Source organism: Coptis chinensis, chromosome 2, assembly GCF_015680905.1.
Source record: "Coptis chinensis isolate HL-2020 chromosome 2, ASM1568090v1, whole genome shotgun sequence".
NCBI classification, from domain to species: domain Eukaryota; kingdom Viridiplantae; phylum Streptophyta; class Magnoliopsida; order Ranunculales; family Ranunculaceae; genus Coptis; species Coptis chinensis.
Genome location: NC_141457.1, coordinates 37,433,131 through 37,455,953, shown reverse-complemented (window position 1 = coordinate 37,455,953; position 22,823 = coordinate 37,433,131). Strand labels below are relative to the sequence as shown.

The 22,823-nt window shown below is 37.1% G+C and overlaps 1 protein-coding gene and 1 pseudogene across 1 annotated transcript; both read left to right on the top strand.

Annotated features, from left to right (window-relative positions):
* Positions 1 to 9,265: 9,265 nt before the first annotated feature.
* On the top strand, positions 9,266 to 9,778 carry LOC147515942 (uncharacterized). The gene has a single exon (XM_086593106.1). It carries the CDS (start codon positions 9,266 to 9,268, stop codon positions 9,776 to 9,778), a length of 513 nt encoding a protein of 170 aa, XP_086449232.1.
* Positions 9,779 to 18,977: 9,199 nt separating this feature from the next.
* Positions 18,978 to 19,072, top strand: LOC147515941 (small nucleolar RNA R71; annotated as a pseudogene).
* Positions 19,073 to 22,823: the final 3,751 nt, after the last annotated feature.

Below are 22,823 nucleotides of genomic sequence, written 5' to 3'. Positions count from 1 at the left end.
GGTTTGATGAATCAAGGCTAAAACCCCCATTAGAGGGGTTGATGAAGCCTTAATGAAAAATTAGTTGTATAGTATAGAAGCGTTGTAGAGCCTATTCCATTCTAGAAGGTCGTGTTTCGCCATGAGAATGGGTGGACGACCTCACATGCTAGTTATAATTGGTAGAAATGTCATGTTAATTAGGGATTAGAACGAGCAATTCTTACCGTAAGAACGTAAGAATTGGATTACAACAGTCTATTCTAGGTGATTAAGTTGGATTCGAGGTGGATTCAATTCCCCTCTAATTCTTTATCTAGATTCAAGAACATTAGTATTTCCATATATTTCGTAGTGACATTCAACATATTGCTTTTCATATTGCATCGTAGTATAATTCCCCTTCGTAAAGCTCTCATTAGACTTAAGACCGACTAATTAGATTAGGAAACATTCCATGCTAGAGAACTAGGAGTGGAACGAACTTCCTACTCCACTATATTTCGATAGAATTGAGAGTAGAAACTTTGATAAATCATAGGCACATAAGATCAAGTTTAGTTTTACTTACGTTTTGAGTTCATCGTTCATTTCGTAGGTAAACTATTCAATTTAACTCTTATCAAATGGCGCCGCTGCCATCTTAGTTGCACTTTAGCATTGTTTTCATAGTAGAATTAGTCATTTTTAAGTCCCATTAAACCCACCCACCCTTGTTTGATTCATACTGTGGTTGTCTATTTCAGCGTTGAAAAAGTTCCGTAAAAATATACACTGAGCGCGACCGCGCCTATAAGGAGCGCTACCTATATAGCTGAACACGAGCTAGGCGCTTTCCTTCGAGTGCGACCACCCTATAGTTACTGGACCACGAGCGCGACCAGCCCTCATACCAAGCGCGACCCGCGCTCACTTACTGGACTAGGAGTGCGACCGCGCCCTATGCAAAATTTTGCGGATTTCTACAGGTTTGTTTCGAACTTCGATTTTTAAGTTTTTTCAGTGTTCTAACTTGTTATATACACTGAACACGCGTAAACAAGACGCTATTCATAAGCGAAGCAAGGACGCAATCGTATTCCTTTCTTCCACACCTCGCGATCTCCGCTTAGAGGTTTCTACTAGTATATCGTAATTGTTTGGAGTGTTGCATGTTTAGTTAAGTTCGACTTAGTCTTGCATGAGATTAAGGTCCGGTCAAGAAAAACAACAAACGTAATTACACGGCAACGTCAACAAACAAGTCTATCTAGTTTCCCACCCACTACACCTCTAGCTGCTATTTCACACACACCACCTGATATTATGGCTGAAGAAAGAGAGACTCCTCTCTCTGACTTTTATAAAGCCTTGAGCGATAGCCCTAAATCTTGCATCGTTCTAGCAGACCCAGTGGGGGATTTCCGCATCCCCCAAAATATATTTAATTGGTTACCCATTTTTCATGGTTTAGACCATGAAAAACCTTATCAGCACATGCATAGGATTAAACAAGTCCTTACAACATTCCACCATCCTACGGTTGGTGCGGAACAAATTAAATTGAGGGTATTCCCTTTCACCTTAGTCTGATAAAGGCGCTCTTGGTTAACTGCCCAAGCTTAATTCTCGTGGACTCGTGGGCCAAACTTGTTCAAATTGTTTATGGAACATTTTTACCCACCCCTAAAGACGGATGAAATGCTTTCCAAGATTCACTTCTTTCGGCGTAATCCTCATGAATCATTTTCGAGGCTTGGAATCGCTTTCACCGATCTGCTTATAGAGTGTCCACACCATAATCTAGCAAAAGACACGTTAGTGCGTGCCTTTTCAAAGGACTTCAACATCACCATAAAGAAGTCCTTGACATAATGAATGGGGTAGTTTCCTAAGTAAAGGAGCCTCCTGAGGCTTACAAATTTTAGAAGAACAAACTAAACGCAATAACAATGGGGTGATGATATCCCCCGCCTCGCTAGTTCTTCTTCAACAGCTAAAGCCGCGGTATGTTTGAGATGAAACCCGATCCGAACTTAAAAATTTAATCAATCTCTAACTAAAAAGGTAGAGGCTATTTCTATTCAACAAAAGCCTATCCCCATCATGAATGTAAATTCAAATCCATGTAGTTTCATTGAGTCCCGAGCATCCCAACTCCCAATCGCCCTATAGCCTATGAACATTCTTGTTCCATTAATAGTGAACCTAACGCCCTTGGAGACAAAATCCCAACTTCGGTTGGAGAAATAACCAACAAGTCACACCTACAGGTACAATAATCAATATGTTAGGCCAACGACGCTTATAACCAAGCTCCACCACAACAAGGACAGGTCGGTAATTATAATAATTATAACAACCACCACGCAATCTCGACAAGGTCAAGCACAAGGTCAATGTAGTTATAATAATTATAATGCTAATAGAGGTATCGTTCCGTAAAAATAATAACTATCACAATCCGCCCCATAAATAATCAACGCGAGATCGTTCCAAATACACCACCCGCGTGACTACTACACCCACACAACCGGATCGTCTTGACACCTTCATACAAGTGAGCCAACAACTTTTCCAAACCATGGCTCAATCTAACCAACACATTCTACAATCCGTTAATAATTTAAACCAACAGTTAGCCCAAGAGAAAGCCCAACCAAAAGGTGTGTTTCCAAGCCAAGCGATACCCAACCCTAGAACAGCAAACACAGCCTTTGAAGTAAATAGTAATACTAGTACGGAAACTACAACCGTAGGTGAGCTAAATGCCATCACCACTCTCCGTTCTGGAAGAGTGATTGATAACAAAGTAACTATGCCTATAGTTACCCCATCAAGATCCCTACACACCGATATCGAACTAGATACCGGAAATAGAAACCGAAGAACCTGCCATTGTAGGGTACCGCTTAAACCACAACCTAAGAAACAGAAAAGCCAAGGTTACACATCAAGTCGAGCCATACGCTAAATATAGAGCTTAAACCACCATTCCCTCGAAAGTTTGCCATGCTAACCAGGGATACAAACTTTGAGGAGATTAGAACGTTTTCAAGAATCTAACGATAAACCTTCCTTTTCTCGAAACTATAAAAAGCTACCTAACCACGCTTAAGTTTCTTCAGAGTTGTGCACTACTAGGCGTAAGACCAACATACCTAAAGACGCTTTTCTAACCGAATTCAGCTCCCAACTTTATCCTAAAATAATGGAATTGTTAAGTACAAGGACCCCGGTCGCCCCATCAGATAATGCACCTTAGGAGATTCTCACACGACGATCGCTTACTAGACACGGGGGCTAGTGTTAACTTACTCCGCTTTTATTTGTATAAACAAATAAGTCTAGAGGAGATGCAACCTACTAAAATGACATTGCAATTAGCCGATCGGTCTATTAAGTATCCTAAGGGTGTGGTTGAAAACGTCTTTTTGGTTAAAGTCCAAAATTTTTATTACCCACCGACTTACGTTATCCTCGACCGCGTAAGTCACTAATGACTCTGTACCTATCATTTTAGTAGGCCCCTTCTTGGCACGCCAACGCGGCCATAAACCGCCGCGATGGTTCGATGTCCTTTGTCCTTTGGCCATCTTTCTATTGAGGTAAATGTTTTCAAAACGAGGACACAAAGTATCCCGATTCATCTACAAATGGCGAGGTTAGCATGATCGAGAGCTTAGCTCAAGATTACTTCAAAACATATTTCCGAGAAACAGATTAACAAATTCCTTTCCTTCGAAATTCCGACTTTAACAATGACTCCCGGTAGTAGATCGAAATCGAAGAAGAATTCCTCAACTCTTTTGCACCGCTTCTTTTACCACTTCATGTCCCCTTGCCAACAACCATTCATCCCTTGATGCTATGACGGAAGATGAATTTTTCAATCTCTATCCCAAAGTGATCCTTTTGACCCACCTATTGAGGAATGTCTTGCATATATCAAGATTTCTGATGATATGGACTTGAGAGCTCTAGCTGAGAATCATTCACCTTCCATCACCAATATTCCCCACCCTCCACCTTTTCAAAGGAACCTCGAGTTTGCACTTGATCCTTTAGTTTCTCCAGTGCTTCATGATTTTTTAAATCCACCTAGTAAACAAATACTTCCCAAGGATAAACCACTTGACACCTTCATTTTCAGACTTGAGATAGTCCCTAACTACACCATGAATGAGTTTTGTGCTAAACCCACATCCTCATTTTTTCCATGCTTTCCCTCTAAAACTTATCCCAATCCACCATATTTTCCACAACCATTCACTTTTCCACACTTATTCACTAGGACACCCTCTCATTTAAAGATGAAACATAAGGTGCATGCTCGGTTATGTTATAGGTCGATCCGACTTCGCTTTCATTCCACTAGGCTGCGTCGTAGGAAATCTTGGTGCTTGATTGTGTTTGGATATGTTTTCTGTGATATTTATTTATGGAATGATCCACAACTATTTCGGTTATTGATATATGATAAACTGCATATTCATACATATATTTAGATAAAGTCTCGAGTATCTGACTATAAACGACTCAATTTTTGTGTTTGGTGCATTTCCTTTCATTTCCATATATTGGTGAATGCACCATTCAGGTAACCGGGCCCTCCCTATGGAGTGTGTGGTTGTAAGTACCGGATCCTAAGTCCACGGTTCACATAATTCACGTTTTCCACTCTTGCATGTTTTCTTGGTTTTTGAGTCATGTTTCTATGGTGTGAATTATGTCTTTATCGCTTATTGTTTTCCTTTTATATTAAACCTAATTCATAAAAAGTAAAAAAGTTTAAAGCTATAAAAATAGTAATCTAGCAAGTCTCGGGAATCTGACCTTAAAAGACCCAAGTTTTCGTACAATACTAACTTTCTGGAGTATAGGCCAAACAAAAATTTCAAACTTAAAAAGAGTTTTCCAATTTTGTTTTGGGGGGCATGATTTTGGTATTCATTTCAAATCTTGTTGCCACCCTAAGCCTGTCATGTTTACTCCAGTAGAGTTTGTGTTAGTTAGTACGTAACAATTTAATTGTGCTTCATATTATCATATCATCTTTACAATATTTCTATTACAGTCTTCCAATTTTTTGCCACGCTTCTATGGGTAAATTCTTTCCTTATCTCTTTACACTTTGAGGACAAAGCGCTCGATTGTTTGGGGGTGGCATAGAAATATTTGCAAAAATTAGACACTTTTAGGATGTAAATTATGCACTTTTATTTATAAAATGTTAAAAATTATAAAAATTAGTTAGTTACATAATTTAATTGTGCTATTGAATTGTTTCATGAACCCCCTTCTCCCAAATTGTTTGGGGGTGATATAGAAACACGATGTAAATGTTAAGCACATATTAGGTTGTATATTACGTATTATTTCTCTTAAAAAAAATAAAAATAAAAATAAAAATAAAAAGTTTATGCTATACACTTAGGAATATTGATATTGTTTCTTTCTCTATGCTCTTAATAATCTAGAAGTCTCACGTAGCTTTTGCATTAGAATAGTTTTTAGAAACTTAGGTTAATATGTAGGTAATAATCTTTGCATCTATCTATAAATATATTACATGAGTATCTATGATTGTTTGGCAGTAAGTTTCTGAAATCTAGGCTAGAGTACTTATTCTACAAATCCTGTGAGAATATAGCCTAAAGCCTTATATGAGTGAAACATTTGATAAATGACACAAGGGAGAAGTATATTCCGAATAGAGAAATCACACGTCCACTTGCTTGACCACTATACCATGTCCTAAGAGAGAATTTAGGCCCTCTTTGGATCGATATAGCCAGAAATTCAAACCTATGAATTATTTTCCGCTAGTCGCCCCTTTGAGCCTTTCTTTAGCCTTTCATAAACCACAAATCCTTTACCCTGTTACAAAAACAAAACAAAATAAAAATAAAAATAAAAAAAAAAAAAAAAACAACCTACCCAATTTAGAATAAGTCCGGAGAATAGAATGAGGAAGAAAGAAGAAGAGAAAACATGTGTAAACAAAAATTAGTTAGTTGCTTCAGAAAAATAAAGAAAAGAAGTTTCCATCCAAAGAAAAGAAAAATAAAAATAGAAATAAAATAAAAACTCCAAAAAATATAATAAAAGGAGTCAAAAGCCAAAGAAAAAGAAAAAAATATGGCTAAGGATGGAAACAAAGTGTAGAAGCAAAAAGTAAATAACAAGGTTTTCTCTAGTTACATAATATGAAGACTCTTTTATCTCAGACTTGTCCTTTTGAATATCCATTTCCTTCCTTCTTAAACCATCTCCTAATCCCCGAAACACCTAATAAAGACCTCTAGCTCAATTAGGAATAGGTTAGTGTGATAGTAAGTGGCAGATGTGTTTGATCGACTCCGGCTTCCTTGTGTGTCATTGAGATTGTAAGGTAAAGTGTGCCCATTTCTTGCAAGACTAGAGTAAATAAACTTGAGTGGAAAAAAATCGAGTGTTGTATCTTGACTATTATTGTGAGAACCTACTTAAGGACGCTATTCCGAGGTTTCAAAACGGACCTGCTATTGCATTTCATAGTATTACTCATTGTATATATGTTTATTGTAGATGATTGATTATTATGTATATATTAGCTTAGGTTTCGACTTGATTACTCTATATGCATTGCTAGTGAAAGGTATAGTTAATTTAGAGCATGAATAAGGAAACAATAGTTTTATTTCTTAGTCGTTGTAGTATAGATGAAGTTTGTGAGTACCTTCACTGGAAAACTCTCACGAGACTATAACTCGTCCACTAGGGAATTCCTAGTGGTTTAAGGCCTTGTTGCATATGGTCAATGCAATCGCGACTTTCAATAAACGAGTAGATATAAACTCCATTTTTGGTCACTTATTCTAATTTCTCATCTTTGCTTGAGGACAAGCAAAATGTTGTTTGGGGTGGTTTGATAAGAGCCCAAAACTGTAGTTTTAACCCTGTGAATGTCATACTTTTAGACCAATTATGTGAGTAATAATTAAGAGTTAACACCGACACGTGTTTTTATGCATTTCGTGGCTTCAAAGTCCATTATGTGCGAGAAATGTGTCACTTTAGCGAGATAAAAGGAGCAAAGGTCGGTTACTAAGGAGTTCCGTGATTAAAGGCCAAGATTCAAGAAGACAAAGCCTTTCTAAAGCCCGGTCAAAGCTGAAAAGTCAAAGTCCACGCAGGCAGAAATAGTGCACAAAGTCAACAGAACTTCCGAAGACCATATCTTTGGACTCAGACCTCGGAATTGGGCCTACCTTATGTCAAAACGACCGGCTCGGAAAGAGCTTTCCAATGGTCTAAGCCTTGACCCAATCAGAGGAGCAGAAGTAAACGAAAAGTCTGTTGAAGCGAACTGCAGCTGAAGAGGCCTTTTTGGACTGAAAGGATTGGGTTTTGGGCCTGATTCTCTGGCCCAAAACATGGCTCCAAGCCCATGCACAATTTTTGGATCTGAGAGTATAAAAACAAAAGCTTCACTCTTTGTTAATGGTAGATAGTTAGACCTAGATTAGAAATTAGATTAGTAGCCTCCATTAATTAGTTTTAGATCTTAGTTTTAGAATTTCATTCCCTGTTTTAGATTAAAACTTTAAATCATTGTTCTTTATTGATTAGATAAATAAAATAGTTATTCTTGTCAATTTCGATTTTTATCATTTACAATTTATTAGATCTAATTTCAATTCTTGTTATCATTCAATTCTTAGTTATTAATTAGATTTCGATTATTGTTTAGTTAAATTTCATAAAGTTAGAATCTTTATAATATGTTGTATTCAATTTCAATGGGAAATAATAGTTTGATGAATCAAGGCTAAAACCTCCATTAGAGGGGTTGATGAAGCCTTGATGAAAACTTAGTTGTATAGTGTAGAAGCGTTGTAGAGCCTATTCCATTCTAGAAGGTCGTGTTTCGCCATGAGAATGAGTGGACGACCTCACATGCTAGTTATAATTGGTAGAAATGCCATGTTAATTAGGGATTAGAACGAGCAATTCTTACCGTAAGAATGTAAGAATTGGATTACAACAGTCTATTCTAGGTGATTAAGTTGGATTCTAGGTGGATTCAATTCCCCTCTAATTCTTTATCTAGATTCAAGAACATTAGTATTTCCATATATTTCGTAGTGACATTCAACATATTGCTTTTCATATTGCATCGTAGTATAATTCCCTTTCGTAAAGCTCTCATTAGACTTAAGACCGACTAATTAGATTAGGAAACATTCCATGCTAGAGAACTAGGAGTGGAACGAACTTCTTACTCCACTATATCTCATAGGATTGAGAGTAGAGAAAACTTTGATAAATATAAGACACATAATTTAGTTTTAGTTTACTTACGTTTTGAGTTCATCGTTCATTTCGTAGGTAAACTATCAATTTTATCATTTATCAGTTCCACATGCTAGCATGTATGAGCTTAGAGATGAGTCATATTTGTTAGGGATCAAGTTTTCTTTTAGTAGAACTTGTCTATGAGTTCTAGGAAGATTTTAATGCACTTACTAAAATCAAATAACAAAAGTAATCTTCACATGAGGAGAATTAACTCTCCACTTTTGTTTTAGTAAAATTTTATTGTGTTTTAGTTGCATGATTTCCTAACTTAATGTTTTTTTTTTATTTTTGTGTAGTAAAGAAACCAAATATATAGTATTTCCCTATCTTTGTCTCTCTATCTCATTTAAGAAAACAACTTGTAATCTCTAGATAATTTGTGTAGCAAGTCATCTTTAGGAAGTTGGAATTTATCTATCAAATCCTTCTCACTAGTTCCCCTTAAAGGATAAATTTCAGTTGTGATATCATAGACTTTTGTCTTAAGAGTTGGTACGAAATCCTTACTCAAAAATTACCAACGAAAACACGTGAGTAAGGAATCATTGAGTTTTAGCACGTATATGTAAAGTAAATCTAAATTACTAAAGATATTGAAAAGTGTTAACATAAACATACTCCAATATATAATTGCCCGGTTAATCAGCAAGATGATGTTCGACGAGCTTTTCTTGGAAAAGGGCATTTGCTACTTGAACTCAGTGAGAAAGAGTATCCATCCACTATATTCGGAAAGCAAACTCGCCGGTTCTACTCCTCTTGGTTCACACTCTTTCCTTGGCTAAAGTACTCACTCCATACGGATAGAGCTTATTCTTTTCAATGTTTTATATTTAAAACAAATCTGCCGAAGCGTCCTACATTCACCATTGAAGGTTTTAAATGTTGGAAAAATATTAATAATGGAAAGAAGTGTTCCTTTTTGCAACATGAAGGAGGTCCATGCTCACCTCATAGGTCGGCGATGATAGCTTGTGATAATTTCATGAATCCTTCTCGACATATAGATAATGTGTTAAATACATTATCTAAAGAAGAGGTTGTTAAGAACCGTTTGCTAGTCAAAGTTATTATTCAGTGTATTCAATTTCTTGCACTACAAGGGATGTCTTTTAGAGACCATGACGAGTCCAAAAAGTCAAAAAATGGTGGAAATTTCAAGGGAGTGTTGGGATTTGCAGTGATGTTGAATGATAAGGTTGCAAAATTATTAAAAGATGCTCCGAGAAATGCCACATATACCTCACACTCAATTCAAAAGACACTTTTGCATATCTATGCCGATAAAGTGAGAGAGAGAATTCGTGAGGAAATTGGTGATGCAAAATTTTATGTCCTTGTTGATGAAGCACAAGATAATTCAAACAAAGAGCAAATAGAGATTGTCTTAAGATTTGTTGATAGAGGTGGTTTTGTTAGAGAGCATTTTCTTGGTATTGTTAGTGTTAAAGACACTTGCGCTTTAACTTTGAAATAAGCTATATGCAATATCCTTGCTCGCCATAATTTGCATCTTATAAATATGAGAGATCAAGGTTATGATGGTCCTAGCAATATGTGTGGTCAATAGATTAGATTACAGGCATTGTTTCTAAAGAAGTGTCCATATGCATATTATATGCATTGCTTGGCACATTATCTACAACTTGCTCTAGTTGCGGCTTCTAAAGATGTTTATGATGTTTGGTTGTTTTTTTCCAAGTTGGTGATAAGTGCTCAAAAAGTGCTATTTAACCCTCGATTATGCCTCTTGTTTAGCTATCTTAGTGGACTAATAGTGTTTGTAAGTTATGTTTTAAGATTATACAGGTGAAAAAGAGAGTTTTGTAGAATATTAGAGAAAAAGGGGTAAAACGGAGCAATTCGGAGCATTAAGGATCACATGGGAGGCCCGTAGACAATCATGGAGAAGGCCAAGGAATTGGAGCTATTAAAGATGCGACTTGGACCTATTTTAAAGCCTATTTGGAAGCCCAAGGCCAAAGGATTCGTTGCTTAAACCAAAGCCCGCAAAAGAGGATAGAAGGATAAAGCAGAAGAGAGAAAATAGGCTTATGCATCTGGGACGCATGGATCGAGCGTCCAGACGCATTGATTGCGTCTGAGACGCATGAATAGTGCATCCAGATGCATGGATTGACACTGTAGCCAATTTTTTCTCAGTTTTGGAGACGAAGTTGGACTCTGAAAGAAGTCTATTTGTATTAGGAAATAAATGACAGTTTGGAATGCTTCTAGAGCTCATTGTAACCTCTATAAATAGAGGACCTAAGTGCATCATGTAATTTGCCAATTCACTTATACTCTTGTCTCCAGAACTTGAGGCAGAGAGAGATTAATAATAAAAGATCGGTTTTAACTAGCTGAGTCTTAATAAATTAGTCTTTCTAGTCTTATGTTCTTCGACTCTTCTTCTTCTCGTTCTTCGTGTTCTTCCTTCTCTATGGAAGGATAATCTTCTCCTTCAAGGGAGGAGATGAAGCCAGTGCTTAAGGTTTAATGAGTCTTCTGGTTCATGGTATTCTTCAATCAGGTTAGTTCTTTATGTTTTTAGTTATTAATTCCATTGCCCACACCATGGGATAGAAGTATAGAATAGGGTTTATGTTTTGCAATATTAATATCATGCTAGTGTTCTTTACTTTTCTTCTAGTAGTATAATTCTTTAAAGTTAGGGAAGTATTCTTTGTGTTGCCTTAGAAGGGGTAGCTCAGGGAGTGGCTGCCTAGGGGAAGTATTCTTTGTGTTTGCCTTAAGTGGTGATTCATTGAATGGCCACCCTATTATGAAGTACTCCTTAATGTTGCTCTTGGTAATACATTGAATGGCTACCCGAGCTTACATAAAAGGAAAGAAGATATTAATAGCATAAACATAGGAACAACCTTATGTAGAGTTAATTGTTAACGATGTTTAGATCGAGAGGGCATCGGCACTTTCGCTCGATTGCCTAATTGTAGTCTACTTGTAAGAACAACCATGAAGCAGAAGGTCACAGATTAAAAGTATTGGTGGATTCTAATCTCTTGAATTCCCTCTCTTATAAATTCTCAATAGTTTAGTTTAATTTAGTTTAGTTTAGTTGAGTATTAGAATCTATAATCTTTACAATCATAGTTTTTAATCCCTTAAACCCCCTTTCCAATCCTGTCCTTCACATAACATACACTTAAAAGTGGAACGATACCCTACTCATCTTTTACTTATTAAGGGATAATTAGATTTTGATACACTTCTGTTTTGTTGAACGACCATACACCATCTACATACACAAAAAGAGGCTTGTCAAATGGCGCCGCTGCCGTTTTAAGTTGTTTATGTTTAACGTTTTCTTTCAAGATTAGAATTTTGGATCTTAAGTTAATTTTAGCCACATCATCCATCCTTTTAAGAAAGAAAGAAGCTTGAAGGACATCTCAAAGACAAGATCTACCATCCAGGTTAGTCGAGTTTTCATTCTTTTTATTTTTCTTAGTATAGTTTCATTGTAGATTAGTTTTATTGCTTTCTTAGTATAGTTGCATCATAGTTTAGTTTTATTGCTCTAGTATAATTGCATTTAGGACCTTTTCAACAATTGAAGTTGTAAGTCAACACAGCGAAACATCAAACTCTAGTGTTTCTTGTCTGAATCTTGACAAACGGACTATCGTCTGTGGGCAGTGGTACTTAAGCAATCCAAGTGATTCACCATAACCCTAGAAGAGACAGCTTTAGACAATGGGCGAGATACTAGCTGCAAAGCCCAACCAATTGAAGGAAAGTAGTTTTACATTTTAGTATAACTTAGAATAATTGCATACTATTCAAGCATAGTAGGATAGTTTTTTGTTATTTTTGCATAGCATTTTCTAGTGTATGCCCCGTCGTCCATATCATTGTCCAGTAAGAACACAACAGTGGACAAGGTTTAACAACCGACTCACAAAAATACTAGACGAGATTGATACAATGGCCGCACGCAATGGGGGAGGTGTTTTAGACACCAATAATCCTGAAACTATCCGTCCCATGCAAGCACAACAGAGGAAGAAGTTGAGTGATTTCTATTCACCAATCATTGGAGACCCACCAAGCAGTATTGTTTTTCCAGAGATAGAAGCTAACCAGTTTGAACTTAGAGCATCAGTAATCTTTATGCTTCCAAAGTTCAATGGTTCGCATTAATGTTCACCCTTTTATGTTCATATGAACAAATTTCTATCGATCCTCCGGAACTTTCAAGAACAAGAATATCGGGGATGAGAGTATCAAGTTAATTCTTTTCCACTCTCACCGAAGGTAAAGCATCCGAATGGTTAACCGCATTACACGACCCGATCAATTCAACCAACAATTGGGAGAAGTTGAGAACAAAGTTTATGAACAAGTTCTACCCACCCCAGAAGACAGATGCCATGCAGCAAGCCATCAGCAATTTCAAAGGGAAAGTGACTGAAGAATATTGATATATGCTTCTTTACTACTACTTATAGGTTTGAACTCTCTAAATTTATGCAAAAGCAACTCAAGGTACTCACGATCTTCGATTTCGTAGAGTTGGAATAAGGATTCGAACCAACCTAAAGTCTAGGACAACTACAAATTGGTTGTTACAATAAAGGGAACTAAGGAGTAAGGTTATAATACTAATGCTAGGTTTTCTTTCCTACACAACATTTAGAAAAACATTAAAGTTTGAAATCATGCACTTAAACAAAATACAAATTACTAAGAAAAAGGTGGAGAGTTAATCCTCCTCATGTGAAACTAACATTTAGTTTCTTGATTTGAAAAAGGTTTATTGATTCTTCCTAGACTCATAGACAAGTCCCTAATGGAAAAAAAGATTTGATCCCTAGCATGTATGGCTCACTAAAGAGCTCATACATGCTAGCAAGTGAAACCAAGCAATGACTTATCTCTAAGCTCATTGCTTTATTCCTAACTAGACACTACACCAACTATCATTTTGGGATAGGATGTAGAGTTAGTTGTTCTTCCTAAAAACCTACCAAACCAACAACAATTGTTTTTCCCTCACATGAGTTGGATTAACTCCCCAAAAGGGAAGTTAGCTCATGATCCTTGAGACAAGGAATTTAAACTAGAGAAACAAAGAAAGAGAGAAAAAGGAAGAAGATAAACAATCAAACTCACTTCTATTTATTTTCTAGAAGAAAACAAATGTTTCCTCCATTAAAACTATTACAAGCTTCTTACCAAAACTAAAAACTAACTATGATTTTTTTTTCACTAAGGAACTAAAATAATGCCATGTAAGGAAAATAAGTCAAGGGAGTAAATGGAGTGTCCCCCACCTTTGTCTAATTTCTTCTCCATTTGGGAGAAATCTCATTTCCTCCCACGTGAATCATCAAACCACATTAATTCATTTTTATCCACCACATTAAAACAAAGTGACACCTTGCCTTTTTTTCCACTATTAACACCTAATCTAATTTATTACATGCAAGGTGTCAACTTTGCACCAATAATTTGTTATTTTTGTCTTGACATGCTCCATGATTGATGACTCACCCAATCTTGTGGCCCCGCATAGTGGGTCCATGTGCAGTCTAGTGGCGGTCCGGTATTTTGGGCAGTTTTACAACTTCCCGCCTATGCATAGAGTTCATCGCCCTAATTGTCTGAGCAGCTCTCTTGTCGCATTCGGAGTCCTGGTTCGAGAGGTAGGAGCTTTGGAAGTTTGATGGTTCTATGTGGATTTTGAAGAATTCATATATATGCCGTTCCTCGTGCTTTATCGCAGGTTTAACCAATATTTCCATTTTTACTGCAAATACCTGCAAAAGTATGAAAACATATTTATTTCATGATTATTAAACACATAATTAACCAAATTTATATGTCTCAATGGGGTTTCATAATACACTTTTGGGTGCTTATCAAATATCATCAAAGCTAGGAGAAATTCAATAATCTGCTAATCTCATGTCCACATCATGGTTATGATAAGAGCACACTATCTCATTTTTTCTTTCGAGGACTTTCTACTATGAACAAGCAGATGATACATTCAATGCAGCAAGGTAAGTTTACATCATTGGATGGAGAGGAAGCCTACAACTTTCTCAAGAATTTAGCTGAAGACACTCAATAATGGAGTACTAGCAACGAGGACGTAGCTAGAGTGGAGGGGGTGCCGAAGCAATTTGGCAACCAAATTCAAGAAGACCCAAATCAAGCGATGATATTAATTATGGCAAGCCTATCAACAGGACTTGAAACTCTGAACAAGAAGTTTGATCAGTTCTCTATGAATCCTCCAAAAGCAAACAATTTCCAAGCTAAACCTCAGCCAACCAAGCCTTGGTATGCCATTTGTGAGCTATGTTCTGATGAAGGCCACACCACTCGAAGAGTGTTCAGATTATCTGGATACTAATGCAGAGGCATGTAGTATCAACTCTTTAGGAAGAAATAACCAGGTTCAATCGTGGACGAAATTATTGGAAACCACAAAATACAAATCGAAGAAATTTCCTCCGTGATTCCAAAATCACCAAATCAGTTCGAATAACCCGATGACGGTTCCAAAACCGCCAAGAACCATACGTAAATCAACGATCATACCGAACCAAAGAATACCAAGCCAACACAAATAGAGAGTTAGCACCGGATCTTATGAATGGATATATTGCCCCTACCTCAATCGAAAGCAAAGCGGTTATCCCACATCCGGAAGAAGCTATCACCACCATTGTCAATGAAATTGAAACGCACAAATCAAAGAACCCAGAAGTTGGAGAGTAACTTTAGTGTCATTCAAGGCCAGATAGGGCAATCGCTGCCGCCTTGATGGAAAGATCGAAAGGAGCATTACCAAGCCAGCCAGAGCCAAATCCGAAAGGAAGAGGTGTCTTGCAGGTAGATAACCTTGAGATTACTCATGAACAAGTTAATGTTGTTACCACTCTGAGGTCAGGCAAGAAAGTTGATAACAAGATTGTCTATGAACCAGGAAAAGATTCTGCGGAGCCTGAGGTAACTTATGTTCCCACCATCCCACCCAGTTCTAATATTCCAGATATATCTAGTGTTGTGCCACCCACTGAAGTAACTGTTGAGAGAGAAGCTGAAGGAACTATTGTGGAAGTAAGTAAGAAAAAGCCATCACGAGTGACTCCACCTGTCACTCCACTATCTGTTACCAAGCCGAAAGAATAGAACCGATATTGAAGAATCCGCCAGCACCGTTTCCTTCGAAACTAGTGAATACCAGAAAGGATGACCAGTAGAAGGAGATTTGCGATGTATTTCAGAATTTGCATATTAATATCCCATTTTTGACCGCCATCAAGCAAGTTCCCTCGTATGCCAAGTTCGTGTAAGATCTAGTGAAGAAAAAGACCAACATTCCGAAAGAAGCTTTTATCGCTCAAAGATGTTTATCGTACCTACAGAATCTAACGGTTGTGAAACTGAAAAATCCTGAAAGTCCAACTGTTACATGCAGAATTGGAGATTCTTTGGAGGAGCAAGCTTTATTAGATTTGGGTGCCAGTGTGAATCTTCTACCATATTTTGTCTACGAGAAGTTAGGCTTAAAGGATCTTAAACCGACTGATGTTACTTTACAGTTGGCAGATAGATCAGTAAAGATACCTAAAGGAATCATTGAAGACCTCATAGTCAAGATCGAAGATTTCTATTATCCGGTTGATTTCATAGTACTCGACACAACACCTACATCTAGTAGGCAGATACCAATCATTCTAGGCAGACCATTCTTGGCCACTGCAAATGCACTCATCAATTGTCGAAACGGTAATATGACGTTATCCTTTGGTAATATGAGAGTCGAAACCAATATTTTCCATATGTTACAGCAACCACAGGAGGTGTGTGCTGTGAACGAGGTATGCATGATTGAAGCGTTAGCACAGGATTATCTGACTCATTCATATCCTGCTGACGAGTTGTTGAAAGCTCTGACAGACTTAGATTGTGAGGAACTTAATGTCGAGGCAATCAATGCGATTTCGGATTCATCACCTGTCATGGATGACAGCAAGTTCAGAGAAAAGTTTGAATCGCCTATACCTGATGGACCATCTGATAAACGTAAAATGAATAGTTTTACCTACGAAATGAACGATGAAACTCAAAACGTAAGTAAACTAAACTAATTATGATGCTTATATGCTTATCAAAGATTCTACTCTCAATCCTATGAGATATAGTGGAGTAGAGTGATTCGTTCCACTCCTAGTCCTTCCGCATGATGTGTTCTCTACGTATAAGTATTCTTAACTCTAAAGTCTAATGAGAGATTTACGAAAAGGCAACTAGACTACGATGCAACTAGTCGGTTATCAAAATAACTAAGGGAATGCTACGTTGATTGGATGATAAGGAGTTAGAGGGGGATTGATTCCACCTTAACTTGACTTAATCCTATTAACGACGAATCGTCGTAATCCGAATTGAACTGCTTCGCAGAACAATTGGTTCTTCCTAATCCCTAATTACACATGGCATTCCTACCAATTCATAACTAGCATGTGAACGATTAAACCCATTCTCATGGTGAACTAATCGTTTCTAGAGTGGAAAGGAAATTATGACGATTCTATGATAGTCGGAATCAAGCTTTCATCAAGGCTTCTCAACCCCCTCTAATGGAGGTTTAGCCGAGAATCATTACGCAATCATTTCCGATTAAAGTTAAACTAAACATGATATAAAGAATTGAAATTTACTAATCTAAATTAAACAATAATTAAAATCTAATTATGTCTCAAACTTCATCTATAATACAACGACTAAGAAATAAAACTATTGTTTCCTTATTTATGTCTCAATTATCTATACATCTTACTAGCAATGAATACAGAATAATCATGTCGAAACCTAAGCTAATATATGCATAATAATCAATCATCTACGAATAAACATATATACAATGAGTAATGCTATGAAATGCAATAATGAGTCCGTTTCAAAACTTTGGAATAAGCGTCCTTAAGTAGGTTCTCACATAAAAGTCAAGACAAAAATCACTCTGATTTTTCCACTCAAGTTTTGCTACTCCGATTAATGCGGGCATACTTTACCTTACAATCTCAATGACAAACAAGGAAGCCGAAGTTGATCAAACACATCTCGCCACTTACTATCCCACTAACCTATTCCTAATTGAGCTAGAGGTCTTTATTAGGTGTCATGGGATTAGGAGATGGTTTAAGAAGGAAGGAAATGGATATTCAAAAGGGACAAGTCTGAGATAATAGAGTCTTCATATTATGTAACTAGAGAAAACCTTGTTATTTACTTTTGCTTCTACACTTTGTTTCCATCCTTAGCCATATTTTTTTTCTTTTCTTTGGCTTTTGACTCCTTTTATTCTATTTTTTTTGGAGTTTTTATTTTATTTCTATTTTTATTTTTATTTTCTTTGGATGGAAACTTCTTTTCTTTATTTTCTGAAGCAATTAACTAACTTTTGTTTACACAGGTTTTTCTCTTCTTCTTTCTTCCTTATTCTATTCTCAGACTTATCTAAATTGGGTAGGTTGATTTTTTTTTTTTATTTTGTTTTGTTTTGTAACAGGGTAAAGGATTTGTGTTTTATGAAATGGCTAATGAAAGGCTCACTGGGGTGACTAGCGGAAAATATACTTAGGTCGGAATTTCTAGCTATATCGATCCAAAAAGGGCCTAAATTCTCGCTTAGGATATGGCATAGTGATCAAGCAAGTGGACGTGTGATTTCTCTATCCGGATTTTACTTCTCCTTTGTGTCATTTCTCAAATGTTTAATTTCATATAAGGCTTTAGGCTATATTCTCACAGATTTGTAGAATAAGTACTCTAGCCTAGATTTCGTGAAACTATCGCTAACAATCATAGATACTCATGTAATATATTTATAGATAGATGCAAAGATTATTACCTACATATTAACCTAAGTTTCTAACAATTATTCTGATGCAACAGCTACGTGAGACTTCTAGATTGTTAAGAGCATAGAGAAGGAAAACAATACCACTACTCCTAAGTGTATAGCATAACTTATTTATTTATATTTTTGACCTCTATTAGCGTTATAATTATTATAACTACTTTGACTTTGTGCTTGACCTTGACGAGGTTGAACTTGGTTGTTATAATTATTAAAATTCCCCTAACCCTGTCCTTGTCGTAGTGGGGCTTGGTTAAAGCTGTGCGTAGGCCTAACATATTGATTATTGTACCCTTGAGGTGTGACGTTTTGGTTATTTCTCCAACCGAAGTTGGGATTTTGTCTCCAAGGGGCGTTAGGTTCACTATTTATGGAACAAGCCTGTTCATAGGCAATAGGACAGTTGGAGTCGGGATGCTCGGGGCTCCAAATGTAAAACTACATGGATTTGAATTTACATTCATGACGGGATAGGCTTTTGTTGAACGTAAATGGCCTCTACCTTTTAGTGAGTGATTCGATTAGAGTTTTAAGCTCGAATCGTGTTTAATTTCAAACATACCGGCGCCTTAATGTATTAGAAGAACTAGCGGAGCGGTGGATATCATCACTACCCCCGTTGTTATTTCGCTTTAGTTTGGTCCTCTAAAAATTTATAAGCCTCCGAGGCTCCCTTTGCTTAAGAAACTACCCCCATTCATTATGTCTAGGACTTCTTTATGGTGGTGTAGAAGTCCTTTGAAAAGGCACGAACTAACGGTTCGCCGCTAAGTTATGATGTGGACACTCTATAAGGAGATCGGTGAAACGATTCCAAGCCTCAAAAAATGATTCATGAGGATTTTGTCGAAAAGAAATGAATCTTGGAAAGCATCTCGTCCGCCTTTAGGGGTGGGTAAAATGTTCCATAAACAATCGAACAAGTTTAGCCCACGAGTCCACAATTAGACGCGTTTGGGCGTTAACCAAGACGCCTTTATCGGCTAAGGTGAAAGGGAATACCCCGAGTTTAATTTGTTCCGCACCAACCGTAGGATGGTGGAATGTTGTTAGGACTTGTTCAATCCTACGATGTCTTGCCGATAAGGTTTTTCATGGTCTAATCCATGAAAAACGGGTAACAAATTAAAATATTTGGGGATTCGAAATCCCCAATCGGGTCCGCTAGAACGATGCAAGATTTGGGGCTATCGCCAAGGCTTTGTAGAAGTCGAGAGAGGAGTCTCTTCTTCGCCGGAATTGTGTCAGGTGATGTGTGTGAAATATTAGCTAGAGGTGTAGTGGGTGGTATACTAGATAGACTTGTTTGTTGACGTTGTTGTGTAATTACGTTCTGTGTTTTTGTTCGGCAAGACCTTAATCTCATACAAGGCTAAAACCAAACTTAGCTAAACACATCAACACTCCAAACAATTCTGATATACTAGTATAAACCTCTAACAGGAGATGCGAGGTGTGGAAGAAAGGAATACCTGATTGCGTCCTTGCTTCGCTTATGAATAGCGTCTTGTTTACGCGTGTTTAGTGTGTATAACGAGTTAGAACACTGAAAAATATGAAAAATCAAAGTTCGAATCAAAACTATCGAAATCCAGAAAAATTTGTTATATGCTGGTCGCTACAAGACATAGAAGCGCTGGCCATCCGGTAATTTTCAAATTACGTTGTTTTTAGGCGGTCACGCCGGTGTTCAAAGCTATAGGGCCGTGCGCTCCTTACGGCCTGGCCTTCCAGTGTAATTTCTCGCTGAAATTTTTCAACGATGAAACGGAAAGCCACAGTATGAATCAAACACGGGTGGGTGGGTGAAATGGGACTTTTAAGAAAAGTAATTACACTACGAAAACAATGCGAAAGTGCAACTAAGATGGCAGCGGCGCCATTTGATTAATGATAAAATTGAATAGTTTTACCTACGAAATGAACGATGAAACTCAAAATGTAAGTAAACTAAACTAATTATGATGCTTATATGCTTATCAAATATTCTACTCTCAATCCTATGAGATATAGTGGAGTAGAGTGATTCGTTCCACTCCTAGTATTTCCGCATGCTGTGTTCTCTACGTATAAGTATTCTTAACTCTAAAGTCTAATGAGAGATTTACGAAAAGGCTACTAGACTACGATGCAACTACCCACAAGATGCAACTAGTCGGTTATCAAAATAACTAAGGAAATGCTACGTTAATTCGATGATAAGGAGTTAGAGGGGGATTGATTCCACTTTAACTCGACTTAATCCTATTAACGGCAATTAATCGTCAGAATCCGAATTGAATCGCTTCAAGAAACAATTGGTTCTTCCTAATCCCTAATTACACATGGCATTCCTACCAATTCATAACTAGCATGTGAACGATTAAACTCATTCTCATGGTGAACTAATCGTTTCTAGAGTGGAAAGGAAATTATGACGATTCTACGATAGTCGGAATCAAGCTTTCATCAAGGCTTCTCAACCCCCTCTAATGGAGGTTTAGCCGAGAATCATTACACAATCATTTCTGATTAAAGTTAAACTAAACATGATATAAAGAATTGAAATTTACTAATCTAAATTAAACAATAATTAAAATCTAATTAATAACTAATAATTGAATAACAAGTAGTAAATGAATCAGATCTAACACAAATGTAAATGACAAGAATCGAAATTTAACAACTAGCTATTTTATTAATCAAACTAATTAAGAGTAATGATTCTAATAGTTTAATCTAAAACAAGAATTGGATTTGAAATTAAACTTAATTAAAACAATTAAATCTAGATCTAGAAGCTATTCTAATGGCTACTTTCTATTCTAAGCTCCTTTATTTTCTAACCTAAAAATCTACTATTCTCTACTAAAAAATCTACCATTAACAAAGAGCTAAGCTTTTGTTTTTTATACTTTCAGATCCAAAAATCGTGCATGGGCTTGGAGCCATGTTTTGGGCCAGAGAATCAGGCCCAAAACCCAATTCTTTCAGTCCAAAAAGGCCTCTTCAGCTGCAGTTGGCTTCAACAGACTTTTCGTCCACTTTTGCTCCTCTGATTGGATCACGGCTTAAACCATTGGAAAGCTCTTTCCGATCCGGTCGTTTTGACATAAGGTAGGCCCCATTCCGAGGTCTGAGTCCGAAGATATGGCCTTCGGAAGTTCTGCTGACTTTGTGTGCTGTTTCTGCCCGCGTCGACTTTTCAGCTTTTGACCGGGCTTTAAAAAGGCTTTGTCTTCTTGAATCTTGGCCTTTAATCACGGAACTCCTTAGTAACCGACCTTTGCTCCTTTATCTCGCTAAAGTGGCACATTTCTGCACATAATGGACTTTGAAGCCTGAAATGCATAAAAACACGTAATCAGTGTTAACTCTTACTTATTATTCACATAATTGGTCTAAAAGTATGATTATTAAGGGGTTAAAACTACAGTTTTGGGCTCTTATCACCATCTAAAGAGCTTAGAAAGGAGCCGCCTAAGCTAGAATTGAAGTCTTTGCCGTCTACACTCAAGTATGTTTTCTTGGGAGATTTGGGAACCTACCCAAGTCATTCATCGATTTGGTAGGGAGGAGCAGAATCCGTGTTAGTAGCACTTTTAAAGGAATACAAGTTAGCCACAGGTTGGATAATTGATGATATCAAGGGGATCAGCCCTATGATAGTTCAACATAGGATTCATTTGGAAGAGGATTCCAAGACTTCTAAGCAACCACAGAGGAGGCTTAATCCGAAGATAAAGGAAGTAGTTCGAGAAGAGGACGTCAAACTCCTTGATGCCAGCATTATCTACCCTATTTCTGATAGTCAATGGGTTAGTCCAGTCCAAGTTGTGCCGAAGAAGTCCGGAACCACAGTAATCGAGAACGAGAACAATGAGTTGATTCCAACCAGGATTCAGACTAGATGGAGAGTTTGCATCGATTACAGGAAGTTGAATAGCGCATCAAGGAAAGATCATTTTCCATTGCCTTTCATCGATCAGATGTTAGAAAGATTAGCTGGATAAGCTTACTACTGCTTTCTTGATAGTTACTCAGGATATTTTCAGATCCATATTCACCCTGAGGACCAAGAGAAGACCACATTCACATGTCCTTTTGAGGATTGTCTACATCATCTCTCCATAGTCCTTAAATGTTGTTGCGATACCAACTTAGTTCTGAACTGGGAAAAGTGTCACTTCATGGTAAAGGAAGGGATAGTGCTGGGTCACCAAGTTTCAAAGGAAGGAATTCTAGTAGATCAAGCGAAAATGTCTACAGGAAGTAAGCTAGGTTGCTGTAAGAATTGCCATTCTGAAACTTGTCCTGGGTTACAGCCATTAAGAGAAAATTGTTGGTACAAGGTATACTTTTGTCAATCACATGCTGAGAGAGATCAGAAGAATTCCTACAAAGTGGAACCTAGTGGGTGGGAATACCAGTCTTGAGGATCTGACTATAAAGGACTCAAAAGTCTTGAGGATCTAACTTTAAAAGACTCACATTACGTCTTGGGGATCTGATGTAAAAATACCTAAAAATTTGTTTCTTGAATTAATTATGATATTTGGCATCAATGGTAATATCCAACCTTTTTCTCATCCATTTCATTTACTTCTTTATACATTGAGGTCAATGCATGCATAAG